This window comes from Orcinus orca, chromosome 7 (genome assembly GCF_937001465.1).
Source record: "Orcinus orca chromosome 7, mOrcOrc1.1, whole genome shotgun sequence".
Taxonomy (NCBI): Eukaryota; Metazoa; Chordata; class Mammalia; order Artiodactyla; family Delphinidae; genus Orcinus; species Orcinus orca.
In genome coordinates, this window is record NC_064565.1 from 86,618,637 (window position 1) to 86,638,414 (window position 19,778).

The 19,778-nt window shown below is 36.2% G+C and overlaps 1 protein-coding gene, 1 long non-coding RNA gene and 2 pseudogenes across 2 annotated transcripts in view; 1 reads left to right on the forward strand and 3 right to left on the reverse strand.

Annotated features, from left to right (window-relative positions):
- The window catches only part of LOC117201678 (WASH complex subunit 3-like), a 105,269-nt pseudogene that overhangs the window by 75,703 nt on the left and 9,788 nt on the right, over positions 1–19,778 (reverse strand).
- Positions 3,415–4,822, reverse strand: LOC101288442 (heterogeneous nuclear ribonucleoprotein D-like; annotated as a pseudogene).
- The window catches only part of C2CD6 (C2 calcium dependent domain containing 6), a 150,056-nt gene continuing 139,850 nt past the window's right edge, over positions 9,573–19,778 (reverse strand). Inside the window, 2 exon segments of the mRNA XM_049711948.1 lie at positions 9,573–16,249; positions 17,414–17,488. Of these exon segments, the coding sequence (XP_049567905.1) occupies positions 13,061–16,249; positions 17,414–17,488 (3,264 nt within the window). The 3' untranslated portion in view covers positions 9,573–13,060.
- The window catches only part of LOC117201680 (uncharacterized), a 63,599-nt gene continuing 59,954 nt past the window's right edge, over positions 16,134–19,778 (forward strand). The window contains exon 1 of the long non-coding RNA XR_004483762.2: positions 16,134–16,271. This is a non-coding gene — a long non-coding RNA (uncharacterized LOC117201680). The remainder of the gene's footprint in view (positions 16,272–19,778) is intronic.

Below are 19,778 nucleotides of genomic sequence, written 5' to 3' on the forward strand. Positions count from 1 at the left end.
CAATTAGTAGATTTTCTTTATTTGCACACTCTTATTTAACATTACACTAAAAATTATTTTGAAATGATTAAGACTTAAAAATGAAAACCAATGAGACAGTAATATATAGACTAATAGTCTGAAACACAAATCTTTTCATGTTTATTGGCCAGCCCCCCTCAAGGATATTTGGGTTACTCCATCAAGCAAGCCACAGACTTGCCAAGGTGGAGGAGAGAAAGGAGATGAGTGCCAGTGGAGGCACTGAGATCACCTGTAGTGGTGGGGGCTGTAGCTCATTCCACTAACCTCCTCCTTCTCATTTCCCCTCAGCAAGAGAAGCTCACAGGAACCACAGAGGAGGTGCTCTCAAATATGTGGAGAGTCAATATGTGTACTGCAAAGTGGGACTGTGGAGGCCGGGAAACAGTGCCTCTCAGGTCCACTGTGTTAGGGTTCTCCAGAGAAGCTGAACCAGTGGATTTTTTTTTTTTCAAGTATAGTTGATTTACAATGTTGTGTTAGTTTCAGGTGTACATCAAAGTGATATATATATATATGTAGGTATATATATTGATATATATATCTATATAGAGAGATATATGGATATAATCACATGTTCTTTTTCAGATTCTTTTCCATTATAGGTTATCAGATATTGAATATAGTTCCCTGTGCTATACAGTAGGTCCTTGTTTATTTTATATACAGTAGTGTGTATCTGTTAATCCCGACTCCTAATTTATCCCTCCACCCACTTGCCCCTTTGATAACCATAAGTTTGTTTTCTGTGTCTGTGAGTTTGTTTCTGTTTTGTAAATAAGTTCATTTGTATCATATTTTAGATTCCACATATACATGATATCATATGATATTTGTCTTTCTGACTTACTTCGCTTAGTATGATAATCCATACACACACACACACACACACACATACACACACACAGAATAGAAAGTATTCCACTCAGCCATAACAAAGAATGAAATAATGCCATTTGCAGCAACATGGATTTTATATATATATATATATATCACATCTTCTTTATCCATTCATGTCAGTGGAAACTTAGGTTGCTTCCATTGTCTTGGCTATTGCAAATAGTACATTGGGGTGCATGTATCTTTTCAAATTAGAGTTTTCTCCAGGTATATGCCCAGGAGTGGAATTGCTGGATCATATGGTACCTCTATTTTTAGTTTTTTAAGGAACCTCCATACTATTCTCCATGGTGGCTGTACCAATTTACATTCCCACCAACAATGTAGCAGGGTTCATTTTTCTCCACACCCTCTCCAGCATTTGTTATTTGTAGACTTTTTAATGATGGCCATTCTGACTGGTGTGAGGTGATACCTCATTGTAGTTTTGATTTGCATTTCTCTAATAATTAGAAATGTGGAGCATCTTTTCATGTGCCTCTTTGCCATCTGATTGTCTTCTTTGGAGAAATGTCTATTTAGCTCATCTGCCAATTTTTTGATTGGGTTATTTGCTTTTTTGATATTGAGCTGTATGAGCTCTTTGTATATTTGGACATTAAGCCCTTGTCAGTCATATTGTTTGCAAATATTTTCTCCCATTCTGTAGGTTGTCTTTTCATTTTGTTTATGGTTTCCTTTGCAGTGCAAAAACATATGTTTGACTAGGTCCCATTTGTTTGTTTATGCTTTTATTTCTTTTGCCTTGGGAAACTGAACATTGCTATGATTTATGTCAGTGAATGTTTTGCGTATGTTCTTTTCTAGGAGTTTTACGGTGTCATGTCTTATATTTAAGTCTTTAAGCCATTTTGAGTTTATTTTTGTGTATGGTGTGAGGGAGTGTACTAATTTCATTTATTTACATGCAGCTGTCCAGCTTTCCCAACACCACTTGCTGAAGAGACTGTCTTTTCTCCATTGTATATTGTTGCTTCTTTTGTCGAAGATTAATTGACCGTAGGTGTGTGGGTTTATTTCTGGGCTCTATTCTGTTCCATTGATCCATATGTCTGTTTTTGTGCCAATACCATGCTGTTTTGATTACTGTAGCTTTGTAGTGCTGTCTGAAGTCTGGGAGAGTTATGCCTCCAGCTTTGTTCCTTTTCCTCAGGACTGCATTGGCAATTCTGGGTTATTTATGGTTCCATATAAATTTTAGGATTATTTGTTCTAGTTCTGTGAAAAATGTCATGGGTAATTTGATAGGGTTCACATTAAATCTGTAGATTGCTTTGGGTAGTATGTCCATTTTAACAATGTTCTTCCAATCCAAGCACATGGGATATCTTTCCATTTCTTTGAATCATCTTCAATTTCCTTTATTACTGTTTTATAGTTCTCAGTGTTTAAGTCTTTCACCTTGGTTAGGTTTACTCCTAAGTATTTTATGCTTTTTGATGCAATTTTAAAAGGGATTTTTTTTTTTTTTTTTAGCTTTCCCTTTCTGATAGTTCATTGTTAGTGTAAAGAAATGCAACAGATTTCTGTATGTTAATCTTATATCCTGCTACCTTGCTGAATTCGTTTATCAGTTTTAGTAGTTTTTGTGTGGAATGTTTAGGTTTTTCTATGTATAGTATCATGTCATCTGCATATAATGACAATTTTGCCTCTTCCCTTCCAATTTGGATATGTTTGATTTCTTTTTCTTATCTGATTGCTGTGGCTAGGACTTCCACTACTATGTTGAATAGAAGTGATGAGAGTTAGCATCCTTGTCTTGCTCCAGATTTTAGTGGGAAGACTTTCAACTTTTCACTGTTGAGTGTTACGTTGGCTGTAGGTTTGTCATAAATAGCTTTTATTATGTTGAGATATGTTCGCTCTATACCCACTTTGGTAAGATTTTTTTTTTCTCTCATGAATGGATGTTGAATTTTATCAAATGCTTTTTCTTTATCTATTGAGATGATCATGTGGTTTTGTCATTTCTTTATCACATTGATTGATTTGCATATGTTGAACCATCCTTGTGACCCTGGGATGAATCCAACTTGGTCGTGGTGTATGATCTTTTGTATGTGTTGTTGGATTCAGTGTGGTAGTATTTTGTTGAGAATTTTTGCATCTATATTCATCAAAGATATTGGCCTGTAATTTTCTTTTTGGTAGTGTTTCTATCTGGTTTTGGTATTAGGGTGATGGTGGCTTCATAGAATGACTTTGGGAGTGTTCCCTCCTCTTCAGTCTTTTGGAAGAATTTGAGAAGGATTAGTATAAGTTCTTCTTTGTATGTTTGGTAGAATTCCCCAGTGAAGCCATCCAGTCCTGGACTTTTGTTTGCAGGGAGTTTTAAAATTACAGATTCTGTTTCACTTCTAGTGATCAGCCTGCTCAAATTATCTATTTTTTTAACACATAAGGAAGCATTTATTTGAGGTTTAACATGAAATCATACAAATAAAATTTGTATAAACAAATCCACATTGAGTCATAACACAGCAGAAGACAAAGTTAAAACGAATTGGCGGCTATATACAGTTGGACAGAGTTGTGTCTTGTACACTAGAAAGTCTTTTATAGAATAATCATCTTAGATCAACAGAAGACCAATCTTCAATGTCATCCTGCAAGCAATCTCCTCCTGTTTTCTTCAATGTCCCCTTGTAGTATGGCTGGCAGTTGTTTTGGTGACTGCCACCCCCTTGAGATGCCTTGCCATAAGTGCTTTCTTGGGCACTGTAGTCTGCATATCCTTGTCCGTATCCGCAGTTCCTAGTTATACCCAGAATAATCATAGCAGCCATAGCCACTATAGTTTTGATCACCACCATAGGCGCTATTGTAATTTCCATATCCTTGATCATAATAATTATTACTTGGTTCCAGTTTTGGCCCTGACCTCAGTCACGACTCCAGCACCACCTCACCCACCAGCTACAGCACATCTTCTTCCTTTTTGTTGTTGCCTGTATGTGCAACTTTGATTTCACACTTCCCAGGACCAATTTGATGATAACTGCTTACTAACAATTTCTTAACTGGCTCTTTGTATATGTAATAAAACAAAATCCTGTTATTTGCTTTTGTATCCATGGGAAGTTCAATATTTTCAATCTCTCCAAAGCCTCCAAAATATTCCTTAATTTGTTCTTCAGAAGTATCTGGGCTCAGTCCACCCACAAAAAACCTTTTGAGGGGTTCCTTCCCTTTTAAAGCTTTGACCTTTTTAGCGTCTAGCAATTTGCCATCCAGTTTGTGTTCTGTAACTTCCAAAACCTTATCAACACTAGCAGCATCTTTGAAAAGCACAAATCCAGATCCTCCTGATCTTTCGGTGACTGGATCTGTTTTAATTGTGCAGTCTACAACTTCCCCAAATTGAGACAAATATTCAGTCAGATCTTTCTTAACTTGTATCCCAGCTCAAGCCTCCAATAAACATTTTACTGTCATCCTGCTGATTCTTGCTCACGTTAATCTTGGATCCCTCTCCGAATTCCTCTGTGTTACTGTACTGATATATATCCTCCATGGTGGCAGAATTGTTGGCTGGTGGGTGCTGTCACGCAGTCTGAGTCGTGGCCGCAACAATGGCAGAGCATTGTATGGAGCTGGATTGAAAATGGCGGCGGACCCTAATTAAACTTAAAAGCTTTTACACAGCAAAGAAAGCCATAAACAAAACGAAAAGAAAACCTACAGAATTGTTGCAAATGATGCAGCTGGTTTTCTTTTATACTTGAGTTCAAATTTTTGGTTTTTGTGAATCTTTTGTATGTTTTTGATTTGTGGTTACACTGGTTTTCAAGTATGTTAACTCATTATTGTGTCTACTTGCTTTAGACTGGTGGTCCTATAAGCTCAAACACATTCTAAAAAATCTACATTTTCTTATTCCCCTATTTTATGACGTTGATGTCCTGTTTTACATTTTCATGTTTATCCTTTTGCTGTTCATTGTAGTTATAATTGCTTTCACAAAATTCTTTGATTTTTTTTTTTTAATCTGTGTACTGGCTTATTCAAGTGGTGTACAATCATTTTACATACTTGCTTTTCCGTATTTTGATTTTCCCTTTCCTATGGGTTCTTGCTTCTTTTCTATTTAGAGAAAACCTTTCAATATTTCTTTTAGGGTAGACTTACTATTGCTGTATTCTTTTAGTTTTTGCTTGCCTGAGAAATTCTTTAATTTTTTCTTCTATTCTAAATGATAATCTTGCTGGGTAGAATATCCTAGGTTGCAGGTTTTTCCCTTTCAGGACTTTGAATGTATTTTGCTATTCCCTTCTGGCCTGCAAGGTTTTTGTAGAGAAATCAGCAAATAGCATTATGGGGGTTCTTCTGTAACTAACTCTTTGTTTTTCTCTTGCTGCCTTTAGAATCCTGTCTTTAACTTTTGCCATTTTAATTATGATATGTCTTGGTATAGGTCTGTTTGGGTTCATCTTGTTTGGGACCCTCTGTGCTTCCTTTATCTGGACATCTGCTTCATTAGGTTTGGGAAATTTTCTGCCATAATTTCTTCAAGTACATTTTAGATCCCCCTTTCTCTTCTCCTCCTGGGATCCCTATTATGCACAGCTTGGCATCCTTTATATCAGCCCATAGGTCTCATATGTCGCTTTCTTTTCTTTTTTTTTTCATTTGTCTTTCAGCGTTCTGTTATGATTGGGTGATTTCCATTATTCTATCTTCCAGATCACTTATTCGTTCCTCTGCATTATTTAGTTTGGTATTTTATTGCCTTTAGTTTGGTTTTCATCTCAACAATTGAGTTGTCTAATTTTGATTGGCTCCTCTTTATAGTTTCTATTTCCTTGTTACAGTGATCTGCATTTCTATTGACAGCCTTTCTTAATTCCTTCAGCATTTTTATTACCTCCTTTTTGAATGTGGAGTCTGGCAGGCCGGAGAGGTCTGTTTCATTGTTTGTTCTTTCAGGGGATTTTTCTTCTTTTAATTGGGAGTGTTTCCTCTGCTTTTTCACTTGTATTTCTTTGACTCTGAATTTAGGGGAAACAATTATCTACTGTGGTCTCAAAGGGCTGTTTTTATGTGGGAGCATCCCTGTGTAGCCTCCATGAGTCCCATTATTTTTGGTGTGAGGGCTGTTTTTTGGTATGGATGCCTGCCATGTCTTTCCTCAGAGTTAGCTGGCCATCATCCCCTTGATATGGGGTATGATTGGTGTTGTGATGACCAGAGCTTGCACTCGATGTTGGGCAGGGCCTCCTCTGCTCTGTGGTTGTCACAGCCCTATCGAGAGCAGGGTCTGCTTGCCAGTTGTTGGAATAGAAGCCCCCAGATCCAGTTCTAAGCTGCACTGTGAGGTAGGTGGGATTGGAGCACTCCCTCTGGGAAAGGAGCTGAGCCATATTCCTCTCCAGGGGCTGTCCACTGGGACGGGCACTCTATGCCATCACCTGTTACCTAGTGCATGTGCTCACAAAATACACTGTTGTTGGCACTGCCCTCGGCCCTGCCTCCGCTGGGAGAATGCTGGTAATCAGCTCAGATTTCAGCCCTGCTTCTGCTTGTGTGCACCCACAAAACCTGCTGCTCCTGGCACCAGACCCGCCTCAGCTGGGGAATGCTGGTAATCAGCTTGGATGTCCCTCAGGCACTGCACTCACAAAGCCACTGGTATAAATCCACTGAAGTTGCGTACCCGGACCCGTTGTAGGAGTGGCAGTAATCTGCCCAGATTTCAGCCTCAGCAGCTGCATGTCTTGGGCTGGGAAGTGCAGTGAGGTAGCAAGGACTGTCTGTCCTGGTCTCTCTCTCTCCTGCCTGCCGCAAACTGGCTGCTACACTCTCTTCTGAGCCTCTGAAGCTCCCTATCTGTCCCCTCTGACCTCCTAGCTGGTGAAAGGGGTTCCCAGGGTGAGGGAACTTTTTCCCTTTCACAGCTCCCTCCGAGGGGTGCAGATCCCATTCCAATTACTTCCCCCCCCTTTTATCCTACCCAGTTTACATGGTGATCTTTTGTGCAGCTTTGGTTGTATGAGATCTTCTGCCAACGTTCAGTAAGTATTCCGTGAGAATTGTTCCACGTATAGATTACTTTTATATATTTGTGGAGGAGGTGAGCTCCATATCCTTCTATTCTGCCATCTTGATCTCCATCCCCCCAGTGGATTTTTTAAATAAGGAATTGGCTCACATGATTATAGAGGCTGACAAATCCCAGATCTGCAAGGTGAGTAGGCAAGCTGGAGACCCAGGAGAAGCAGTGGTGTAGTTCCAAATCGAAGGCTGGCAGGCTGAAGACTTAGGATGAGCTGATGTTTCAGTTCGACTCCGAAAGCAGGATAAAGCTGATATCCCAGTGTGAAGGCATTCAGGCAGGAGGGATTCTCTCTCGGGAGGATCAGCCTTTTTCTTCGTTCAGGCCTTCAACTGATGAGGCCCACCACATCAAGGAGGGCAATCTGTTTTTTCAGTCTACAGACTTAGATGTTAATTTCATCCAAAAATGCTTTCACAGAAAGACCCAGAATACTGTTTGATCATGTAACTGGGCACACTGTGGCCCAGTCAAATTGACACAAAAAATTAACCATCTCAGTAGATACTGACAGCCTCACCCTGAGAGTGAATGCCTTAAGTGTTGCACCATAGGCTCCTGGCATGCTATATCAATTTTTTTTTATCACTGTTGTAACAAATTACCACAAAGTGGTAATGACTTCAAACACCACAAGTTTATTATCTTACAGTTCTGGAGGTGAGGATTGTAAAATGATTTGGCAGGGCTACATTCCTTCTGCAGGCTCTAGAGGAGAAATTTCTGCCTCTTCCAGCTTCTAGAAGCTACCTGCCTTCTTTTGCTTCACGGGTCAGCATTACTTCAGCTTCTGTTTCAGTGACCACACCTCTGAATTGACCCTTCTGCTTCTGTCTTATAAAATCCTTTTGATTATGTTGGGCCCACCCAGACAATCCAGGATAGTCTCTCCAGCTCCAGATCATTAATTTAATCATAGCTGCAAAATCTCTTTTGCCATGTAAGGTAACATAGTCACAGGTTCCTGGGATTGGGATGTTTGTATGTTGGTGGGGGAGGGGTTATTATTCTGCCTACCGTACATGGCTAATCTCATCTTGGTATCTGCTTTCTGAAGGATCCAAAGTAGCACAGCCACCTTGGCCAAAATGACCTCCCATGAGTTTCTATAGTACTTTCCCCAACAACACTTACACAACTCTACTATAACTACTTCTGTGTTTATGTCCCTGTAGACTGTGGACTCCTTGAGAATACTGTCTTATTCACGAGAATGTAGTTTAGCAAAATGTTTGGCATATTAATTTTATTTCCATGGTAGGAAATTTTTGACCATGTCACAATATTACTGTTAAGAGTTTAATGAGGCAAAGTGACTTGAGATTTCCATCTAGTAAATATTTCCTTCCTTTACTGCAAGCTAGATCAATGGTTTTCCCCATAAGTACTGTTGGTTAGTTGCCTGTTAGCTCTCAAATCCGTTTCTCCACTTTTCCTCTGCTCTGTTTCACTGGGAACTACATTTCCCATGCCCCCTCACTCTCTGGTTTCCAGCGAGGCAATAGCAGGAGATTAGAGAGCAGGATGAGAGAGAAAAAACATAGTTATTTCTCACCCCCTGCCCCACTCCCCTGTTTCTTGTGGTGTCTCTGTCAGTGGCTGTATCTTCTTTGTATTCTGGCTCTAGGACACTGGTCACACCACTTCTTCCTGATGTCCTATCTGAGGGGCGCTATCACTTTCTGCTCTTGCCAATCTCTGGATTGCCACATCATCCCTTTTAGTTTCTTAGCCTTGGTTCCATCACCCATGAAACCAATTCCCTGTGTTCCTTCTACTTGAAAGATCCAGAGGTAATTGTGCTTTCCCAGTCACACTCTGCTTGATATATGTACTGGCAACTTTGAGAATTACTAGAAATTCTTGGTCTCCCCCCCAAAATTATTACCTTGATTATGGCATTAAATGAACGATCAGAAATTATGTTTTCTATCAGCCAATTCTATTTAAACTCCATAAACTTTATGATTTATGGTAGAAAAATGGAAATGGACAAAAATTCTATAAATTGAAATTCTTACTCCCCAAGAGTGAACCAAAGTTCAGCAAGATTCAAATATTGTATTTGATAAGAATAGAACCAATTCTCAAAAGTCTCTTAATTTAAATCCTATGCTGATTTAGCTAATTTTTAATGCAGTTTGTTTTATACAGTTTCTTCCTGAGTTTCATGTTATTAAAGAGGCTGTCTCATAGTTTTTTGAGTAAGCTAGAAAGTCACTTCAGTGTATTAGAAGCCTCAGGAATTAGTAGTATGAAACTTGTTTTTTATTATCTTTATAGTGTAAAAAGTTGTAATATCAGATGATATTGAAATTAATAGATGTTCTATAGGCCCAGGGAATTGCATACTGTTGAATCTAGAGCTGAAGAGTTAAAGTATATTCATAACAAAAGGCTGAACATACATAACTGCAAATAGATACTCTGACACTGGGTGGTCAGGGATAATTTAGGGCATAGCAAAGATTTGGAAAATCAGAGAATAGTGAAAAAGGGGAAAAGTTGGGAAATAAAACTTCACTAATGACTATGTATCTTTGAGGTTGTTCTCTAAGATTCATAAACAAAACACATTTACATCAAAAGTGTTTTTTTCATTTTAATTAAAACAAAATGGTTCTAACAAGATGGAATTTGGTTACTGACTTCTATCACACAAAAGGACAGATCTCCAAACCATTTTGTTAATTGGAGAAATGACATTCTGACTATTGGCCTCACACATCATTCTGAACTGTTTAACATCTGGATAATATCACAAATGAGCAAACGTTTTTCAATATACTCAATTTTTTTTGGCTGCATTTTATGGATTTCATAATCTGGGATTGAATCATTTATATGAACTAAGCCTGCTGAAACCATTCGAGGACTTGTAAATTTTCCAGTGTAGCTTTCTTGTTTGTTAACCTCTGGAGCAGTATACGGTCTTGCAGAGCATTTTAACTGATCATGGCTATCATTTGGGCTCTTTCCTAAAAGCCTTGCTCTTGATTTTGCTTTTTCAAGATGCTTAAATGAAGTTACATATAAATCCTCAACTCTATCCGAACAATCCTAAATATTAAAATAAAAGATCAGGTTGGTGAGTTAGGTTTCTTAAAAGTACATTTTAGACTTACAAGGACTAAAGTTTGTAATATCAACAAAGAATGAGAGCAGTCAAATGTTTTATAGGCAGTCCCCAAATTCAGACCCTACATTCAATGCCTGCCATCAGATACTTTAAAAACCATACTTTAAAAAATCTCATTGTTTCAAAGGATCTGTTATTTCAAAAGGTATGCAAGATATGAGCTGAAAACCAGAAATCTTAGGGGACCTGTCCTCAGGGGTCAGACTCCTAGGCAAAGACAGCCCTCCTATAATTCTCCTCTTCTAAAATACCTCTTCCCCAACCCCAAACATAAATTATAAGCTCTTATATTATACTTTTTAAAGCATCCATTCATTCTTTAAAAGTTAATAAATACCTTCTTTAATATTTATATACACACGCATACAGAGGTCGGCATCTAAGGATATGGTTATGTTTATACTAAAATATAAAAAATTTTTGTGTACATTCTGAGACTAAACAAGTAAAATATTTAGGAAAATAACTGGAAGGAAATACACCAAAATAATTTTTTTAAATGATGGTTGTTTTAGGGTGGTGGGATTATGGGCTTAGTTTTCCTTTTCTCTTTTTTTTTCAAATTTGTACAATATGACTATATTTTATTTAAAAAATGTAATAATCTACAAGTACCCATAAGAGGGTATGGAGTTATTAGTCATTTCTCAAATTAGTGTAAACTTGTTTCCTCTGCAGTTTGAGCAGTTTGTCCCTTAATGCTTTGCAGAGATGGCCACACCAAGGGAATGGGCCTGCTTTGATTTGGTGAGAAGGTGGGAGTAGATTAATAGAATTGGCAGGTAGGAGGAATTTAGGCAGGACTAAGAAGAATTACGGCAGCAAGAGAGAGAAGATTTACCAAGAAGGAGGTATGAAGAGTCCATATTTTTGCCTGGGTTTGCAAGTAAACATTCTTCCTTTTCCATCTTATATACATGGAAGCAATTAGGTAAGGGAATTATTAAGCAATTATTAAGGGAATTTCTGTTACATTGGTAACATATAATTTTTACTTGACAGTTGATATAACATTACTAGAGTGACAGCAGAAGGGCACGGAGACCCACACCACTGGTTATTTTTCTGGAAGCGCCTACAACTCAATTTCCCTGTCTTCTACTTTGATTGCTTTGGGAGATTTCCTGGATTTTAGAGAATCAAATGAGCGAGTCTTTCTGATGATCTGAAAAATGCCCTCTTACCTCTCAAATTCTCTGGTGTCAATTTTACTAGAGAGAAAAGTTTAGGTACTGTTGGTTTGACAGAGGGAAGTAAATATAACTATCTCCCTTATCCATTCTTAGGATAAAGGTTCTGAGATCCTATATGATCCCATACCATATAACATAAACACAATCTCTTATTTTGTTTGGAAAAGTGATAATAAAGATTCCACTTATCTGAGGGAACTTCAGAAAGTCTTTGCTTTTCAAAAACTATGAACCCATCTTTTACTTCCTTTTCCTCGTCTGTACACACACACACACACACACACACTCATTATTAAATTATTGAATTTAGAAAAGAGAAATACAAAGTTGAGAGTATGTTGATAATATTTACCCTGCTACACATTTGCTTTACTATTTACTAGAGGTAATCATTTGCTTTGCTGTGGAAAACAAATTCAAAGCAACTATTCTGAAATTAGATCTATTTTCTCATTCAAAGATAGTTATGCACATCAAATTATCAATATAATTTCATTTTAGAATTTGTGCGTTTTCCCAACTGTGGGTCATGCCTATCTATATATGCCAATAGAGAAGAGCAGTGTTTCAGAAAATTAAAATAAGCCCCTTCCATTCCTAGAGATTTTAACTTTGCTTTTGAATGGTTTATATAACGTCTAGTAGCAGATTTACCTTCCTAATTGTTTTATGTTAATATTAAAAATAGATATGAATTTCCATGTTTCTCAGCAGATGGCAGAGGGGTGGTGATGAGAGAGAAAAGAAAAGAGTAGAAGCTAAATTAAAATTTTACAATTCATAATTCAAGAGATTGTAAATTTTGCATATCTCTAAGGCTTAGCAGAATAACTGGCACATAATATGAACTTAGTTTATTTTACTGAAACAAAGATAATTCAGCAATCTGCAAAAAGACTATATATTTATACTTATATCTGCATGAAAAGACAATCCCAGCCTTTCTGTAGTATACAGCCACTGCCAATGGTTTTACAGGTTGTGCCTGCACAACAGCCCCTGGCTGAGGGGTCAGTCAGGGCTGAAATAGCCAGTCTTCCGTAGACAGAGCTGTGTACCCTGTCCAGGCTGTGTCAGCCAGTAGAGTCGGCCTGGAGGAAAGAATGCTTTTTTTCTAATTCGTGATCTAGAGGGGGGTCCCCTTTATTTTACATAAAGGCACTAAGTGTGTTAACATTCCCTTGATTTTCTGATTGCCTTTGAATGAGGTGAGGTGATATTTGAATGTCAGAAGAATTTTTAAAATTTGGAGGTCTGTTTATCTTGGGGCAGTTAAGGTTACATACATACTTGCATGCAGACACATATACTCTAGATTATCTACAGAACTTTGCCAAATACAGAAATAAAAGACTTAGAAAAACATTATTACGTGTATAGTTCTTCTTGCAGTCCAATGAAGCAATGCCCTTGGAACAGATTTTCTTAGAAGAATTCCTGTGGTGGGCAGTGTGGTTGGTAATATACTATCTTGTTAAATGACTTTGTTTGCTGACATGGTCTCTTTCTTTTTGAACCTTGGGCTTTAGATTTTCTCTCTTTAGTACTTCCGGGAAGAGGGATGGTTTTGAGTTTTTCTCAGCTATCAAAACTTTATATTTAAGCAATTGTGATTCAGGGACCTTTTGTTTGGTTTTATATAAAGAGTTTGTTTGGTTTTATATAAAGAGTTTGTATTTCTTCTTTGTAATGTGCAAATGTTACTAAATGTTGTTTTCTATAATTATTATTTCCTTTCCATCTCTGACGATACTAGTCTTCTAATTTTGATTTCTCTCCAGCCTCTGCATTGAGGCGAGTTAGAGTATTACTTTGCCTGGAAGGAAAAGTGAGTTTGTTTACATATTCCTCATCTTGGCATCTTGGCATCTTGCAATTAGGAATTCTTGGATACGGTGACAGTACTGCTTCAGGTTTTTCCTGTACTATCAATTTATAGGTGTTATTGTGCTCCTTTTTGTCAAGGGACTTCATTTTCAGTGTCTTTTCAAAGCAAGCATTTGATTGAGTTATTTTTGATTTACCACTCCAACTATGTGGGTCTTGTATCTCTGTTTTAAAATCACAGTTCTCTGCTTGAGGAAACTGCATGAAACCGTGTTCTTTCCTTTGTTTCTTAGGCATTGTATCTGTAAGTCTTTCTGATGGCTTATTTACTGGAATTGCCTGGGTATTTTTGTTGGAACAAGGTTGTACTTTAATTAAACTGAGTATTTTCACTTCCTTAGGATAGTATCTTTTCTGTTCCTGAATTATTGATGGACTTTATTTAATATTCTCTAAGGAAAAATGTTCCTTTTCTTCCTTTTTGGTCAACTCTGTTTCTACAAGTCTATCTTCAGAAACCTTTTGTAAAGTGGTTTTCTGAGCAATTTTTGAATATTTATTTTGCTTTTCTGAATGGTCCTCCACAAACTGATTTTCATCTCTTACAGACAAATCTGGCTTTATACATTTTAATGGTGTGGAAGTAGAATTAACCAAATTTATATGCCGGCTTATCCCCTCTAATTGCCTTTCTGTGATTAGTCCTGATTTTGACAGTTTTTCTATAAAAAGGCTCTGGAGGTGTTTGCTTAAATCAGCTTTTAGATCTAAGAGTTCATTTTCTGATAAAGCTATAAGATAGTTTTGTAGAGATTTACTTAAGGGATATTTCATGTTTATTTCAAGCCTACTACCAAAACTCCCTCCTGAAATATCTTGTCCTAACTCATGAAAAGATATTGAGGCACTTTTAGCTCTTAGAGAAGATACATTTGAGTGTATAGGCTCAGATTCTGCGTCTTTAAATAAACTGTTGTCTGAAAGGTTTTTTAGGAAATAGTTTTGGAGAATTTCATTTAAAAAAGATCTTAGCTTTATTTCCAAATGTTTATCTATGAAATGATGATTAAAATTATTTATAAAAGACATGATTTCTTTTACAGTTTCTGAATATTTCTCCAGAAAAATATTTTGCCCTTTTGGTTCTACTTTCTCATTCATCAAATACAGATTTTGATAGATTTCTGGTAAGTCCTCTTTGGTGATGTATCCTGATTCTGAAAGCCTTTCTACAAGGTAATGCTGGATATGTTTACTTAATTCAGATTTAAATTTTTTAATTTCTGACTCTGAGAGTTCTTCTAGAAATACATGCAGCTTTGGATTCAAAATAGGTTTTCTCCCCAATTTGTCTACTTTATCAAAATTCTCTTTGATTTCTTCAAGGTCTTCTGTCTGACTTGGAAAAGGATGTTCAATTAGTCTTTCTAATTCTTTTTCTGGTTGTCTGCTTTTAGACTGACTATATTTGAAAAAAACATTAAATATCTTTTCCAAAAAGGATTTTAACATTATTACATCAGAGTTATTAAGTTTACCCATTAGTGCGTTACTTAAATTTTCTAAAGTAGAACTTAGATCATTTTCTTCTCTATCAAGCCTCTGACCATTACTTGGCAAACCTGTTTTTTTATCTGGTGTCGACTGATATTTTGAATCTTGTGGGGATCTATTTTGGCCTTTGTCTATGAATTCAACTCCATTAAAAGAAGTGATTTCTTTGTGAATGATGGGTGTATTCTGCTCTGAAAGAGGTTCTGTTTTGCTTCTGATATCTGAATAATACTCTGTGGAATACTTTGGCTTTTCTTCAGCAAAAGCTGTCTCTGTATACAGCAAAAAACCCTTCTGGTATTCTTTATCTAATTCTATCACTTTGATTATCCCCAATTCTAAAAGAGTATCTACAGGAAATGCTTGTATTATCTGGCTTATAACAGATTTGGCCGGCAGAAATTCTATTTCATTATTGTTTTCTTCATAGTGAATTAGAACATTGGAAGGCGAACTCTCCCAAGCTGTGGGTAATTGACTCTGCGAGTTTATCTGTGTCTCACTCCATTCTTTCACTCCTCTCCCCAGCTCTGAGAAGACCGGTGCAGTAAATATTTGCTTTATAACATAATCATATACAAGGCTATTCAAATCTGGTTTGGAGCTAGATACTTCACTTTTTAAATGTTTCTTTTTGAAACTACTCTTTTTTTTAATTGGAAAATCTATCTCACCAGCCTCTAAGTGTTTTTCAGAGACAGGTTCCTTTTCTACCTCTGGAGAATTTCCTGGTCCACCTTCTGAAAGTGAATCTGTGGGAATATCTTTAATTATTTCATTTAAAAGAGACTTTGAATTTAAAATGCCTCCTTCTGAAAGCCAGCTATTTAAATCTTGAATTTTTTCAAATACTTCGCCTTCCAAACTACTTGGTTGTTCATCATGAAGAGCCAGAAGTGGAGAACTATGACTTTTCTTTCTTGCTTCGGTGTCCATAGAAACTTCAGGTGTAGAAAATAATCTATTTGAAAGGTCTTGCAGATTTTTACTTAAAATTAACTTGAGCACCACTGATTGTTTTAAATTTTCTATGTGGGAAGTAAGACTTAATGATTTTGAGAGGCAACATTTATTTACATTTACTTTTCCAGTCATTGATGATTCTCCCTCAAAGTTTGGTAAAGATACATTTGGTAGCCTTTCCTGTAACTTATTCTTAGTGTCTAAAGTCTTTATTGTGGTGATACTAGGATGATGGGCTAAATTATTCTTAGTGTCTAAATTCTTTATTGTGATGATACCCGGATCATGGACTAACTTATTCTTAAGGTCTGAAGTCTTTAGTGCAGTGATACCAGGATCACTGGCTAACTTATTCTTAGTGTCTAAACCCTTTATTGTGATGATATCAAGATTATGGGGCCAGGTTTTATTAGCAGGGCTTGCAGTTTTTGAATGTGTTGGGTAAGGAGGATCTTGGTCTTCATACTCTATAACCTCGGCACTTAAAATATTTCTACATTTGAACATATCTTGGTCTTTCCTTTTTCTGACTGACATTTTGTTGTTTATATTCCTTAGAAAAGGATCAAAACCATTCTTGATGTTGAATTTCTGGAACTGTAATATTAAAAAAAAAAAGGTAAGAAATTTGGACGCATTTGTTTTAAATTTATAATAAAATTTTTAGTTAATTCTCTTTGAGCAATCTGCCAATTTATCTATTCATCTTCCTGACTTCTACAAAGAGAAAACCAACTTCAATTATTTTAAAATATTTGAAATTGGAATAATAATGAGAATTTTAATGCAAATTTTTCAAATTCCTAATTCTGATACTATGTTGTGTTCAAGAGCTTTTTGCTACCTGGAATATTTTTAAACACTTAAAAGGCACTCATCAATTGTTTGTTTAAGAACTCGATTTCCAGTGTTAGCTCCATTTGCTTAGACAAAGGCTAACATCAAGATCTAAGTCCTATCCATATAAATATTTTTTTAAGAACTCGATTTCCAGTGTTAGCTCCATTTGCTTAGACAAAGGCTAACATCAAGATCTAAGTCCTATCCATATAAATATTTTAGTAGCAATGTGGGTAATTTTTTTTTAAATGCAAAGCAAGCAGTAGATATTCCATTAAAAGTGTCATAAATATTCTCTAAAGAGTGACTTGGGAACACAGATCATCTGCCTTTAAATCTGAGAGTTTTAACAATGATGATGAGTTCCACCTAGTCCTTAACATGTTACAGTAGAAACTTGCTTTTTGATAAATATTATATATGCCTCAGAAATGGTAGAGAACAGTACAAAAAATTCTCAGTTACAGTGAAATGTCAGTGTAATAGCCATAGGCAGTTTTGTAAGCTCTGGGATCAGGCTATTCTATTATTGAAATAGCCTAGAAAATGAAGTCTCTTATTCAAACTCTTTGTTCATACAACTTCTCTATTATCCAATTAAAAAAAGCAAAACGTGAAATAATCAGCCTAGTATTTGTTTTAGTTCATATGGTTTTCAAATGCTAATTGATACCCAGGTGACAGCATAAGAATCCCTGTTTTTTTGTTTTGTTTGTTTTTTGAGAAATACAGATTCCCAGGCTCCATTTCCAAACTGAGATTCATTAGGTCAGTGGTGGGACCTGGGAATATGTATTTTTGTAAAGATGGGTGAGTGTTTCTACTGGGTAGTCTGGCTTTGGAACCACTGAATTACATAAAGTATTACAGAAACCTAGTATTTAAGTATAACTGATATTGGGATAAGAAAACAGTACTCACCTGATATTTTGGCTTGAATTCTATATATTCTGGTTTGAAAGATGGTGAAATGTATTCTTTTGGTGAAAAAGCCACCTTATAAAAAGAGAAGTTTTAATTTTAGACTGCTTGTAATGAAAGGATATTTCCCAAAATAATTTTATTCCTTCAATAGTTATTAAAGATATTAAACATGTTAAAAACTAAATATTTTTCTCATAACTACCATAATTTGCATATAATCAAAAGAAATTTATATCAGAAATATATATAATCTTAGCTTCCCTGACACCATAATATTCACCCTATTGAATGTGTAAAATCAAAATAATGCTCAGCAACTTTAAGCAGAAACAAAATTGGAAAAGAAAACAGAACTGTTAGAACAAGTGTAATCTAATTCTAGAAGGTTGTGAAATGCTTTAGATAATAAATAGCATCTGATATTACACTGAGATAGCATTTTCAATGACTCTCAAGCTGTAATTGTTAAATGGGTACTTACTGCCTAAGGAAACACTTAGTACTAAATCAAGGTGTACAGGAACAATTATAGAATCACAGAACCACTGACATTTTAGAGATGGATGACACTTTAGAGATAATAAAGTCCTACTCTTTGTTTTACACAAAAATCTGCAGTTGAAATTATTGCCCTAAATTACCAGATGATTAGTAGCCTAAATCCTAGGCATCCTAAATTTTCATCTGATGCTCCTACTACCACACAATCAAGACTTCAGTGAAAGACAATGGTGCTTTGAAAACATCATAATGTTTAGAGAAAACTTGATACCATCTCTTTGCAGAACACTTAGTACTATAAACCGCTTTCCTACACATTTTCTCCTTTAGTTTGTAGGGGGTTCATTATATATCAAGTTAGTTAAAATAATTCAATGAATGATGCTTTCATAAGAAATACTTTTGGTTTAAGTGTTCATTAATATTAAGCAGTTAATAACATGACTTTATTCTTAAATCTTCAGCAGCTTCCTACATTGTGTTATTCATTGCCCTCACACACTGACTCTAAATAATTTCTGCAAGTATCTCAGTATTCCCCACTATAGTTTCTCTCCAGGAAAATGTGTCTAACTCTGAATTCTAGAAATATATCTTGTACTTTTCCACACCTGTTCCTTTGCTCATTTTGTTTTTCTTTGCCTGAATTTTCCAAAATCTCCCTTAAAAACAGTTTAAATTCTAACATTTGAAAGTTTATTGCCTTAATGAATTTAGTAGAAAATTAAAATTAAAAGAAATATGTATGACAAGGAAGTGGAAGAAAAAGTAGAGGAAAAAATATGATCTAATTTTTGTAAAACACACAAAACAAATAAATAACCCCCCCCAATATAAGCATGGAAAAATATATGAAAAGATACAGAATGTTAACATTGTTTTCTCAAGGGAGTAACTCTGGAGGAGAGGAAAGAGGACGCAATTAACTTTTACTCTGTTTAACTCTGTGTTATTGATTAAATGAACATACAATACTTGTTAGTTAAAAAATCCAGGATAGTTATATGAGAGGGAAATGATCAGGATGCTAGAAAAGGACAAAAAAAAGAAGCCAATACAGGAGCTTCAAGATGGTAGACTGAACATGTGCGTTTACTTTCTCCTACCTCCCAAAGTTCCAGTAAATTAACAGAAAATAATATTTCCGAAATAAAAATCTGATGACAAATTGAAATTATAACGGAGTAATCATGGTTCAGGCATACAAAAACAGAGTCAGGTGGCCACTGAGCATCTTGTCTCAGATAAAATCTGGTCTCATTCAGTGGTCTCTGCACCACTGAAAACCTGAACTTTCTCTGAACTGTACCAGACCCAAGGACACCAGCAGCAGTATTCAGAACAATACCTGCCAGCTGCAAACTTATGGTCTTAAGGTCTCCCCTTGTAATTATGCAACCATTTCAGACCCCAACCAATCCTTACTTAACAAGCACCCTTACTGCTTGGCTGCTCCAATCATAATTCTTGATAAACAACTCATGTACCTAAATGTAACCTTGCAGTTTTTGCCTTTATAAGTCTCCCCCATTTTGTAGTCCAGTGGAACACAATTCAAGTGCTTGAATATGTGTCTCCCAGGCTGCAGTCCTAAAAAACCTCAAATAAACACCTTTTATTTCAATCAGGTCTCCATTTCTGAAATTTTGGTTAACAAATCCCATTAGAATACTAGAAATCAGTAAGGTAACACACCAAGATGCAGAAAGTTGAGAAAGTTTGGAAAATAGGAAACCAGATGGATTGACTTAATGGAAAACCCCCATCAAGAAAACCAGAGCTTTGGGACTTCCCTGGTGGCACAGTGGTTAAGAATCCGCCTGCCAATGCAGGGGATACGGGTTCGAGTCCTGTTCCGGGA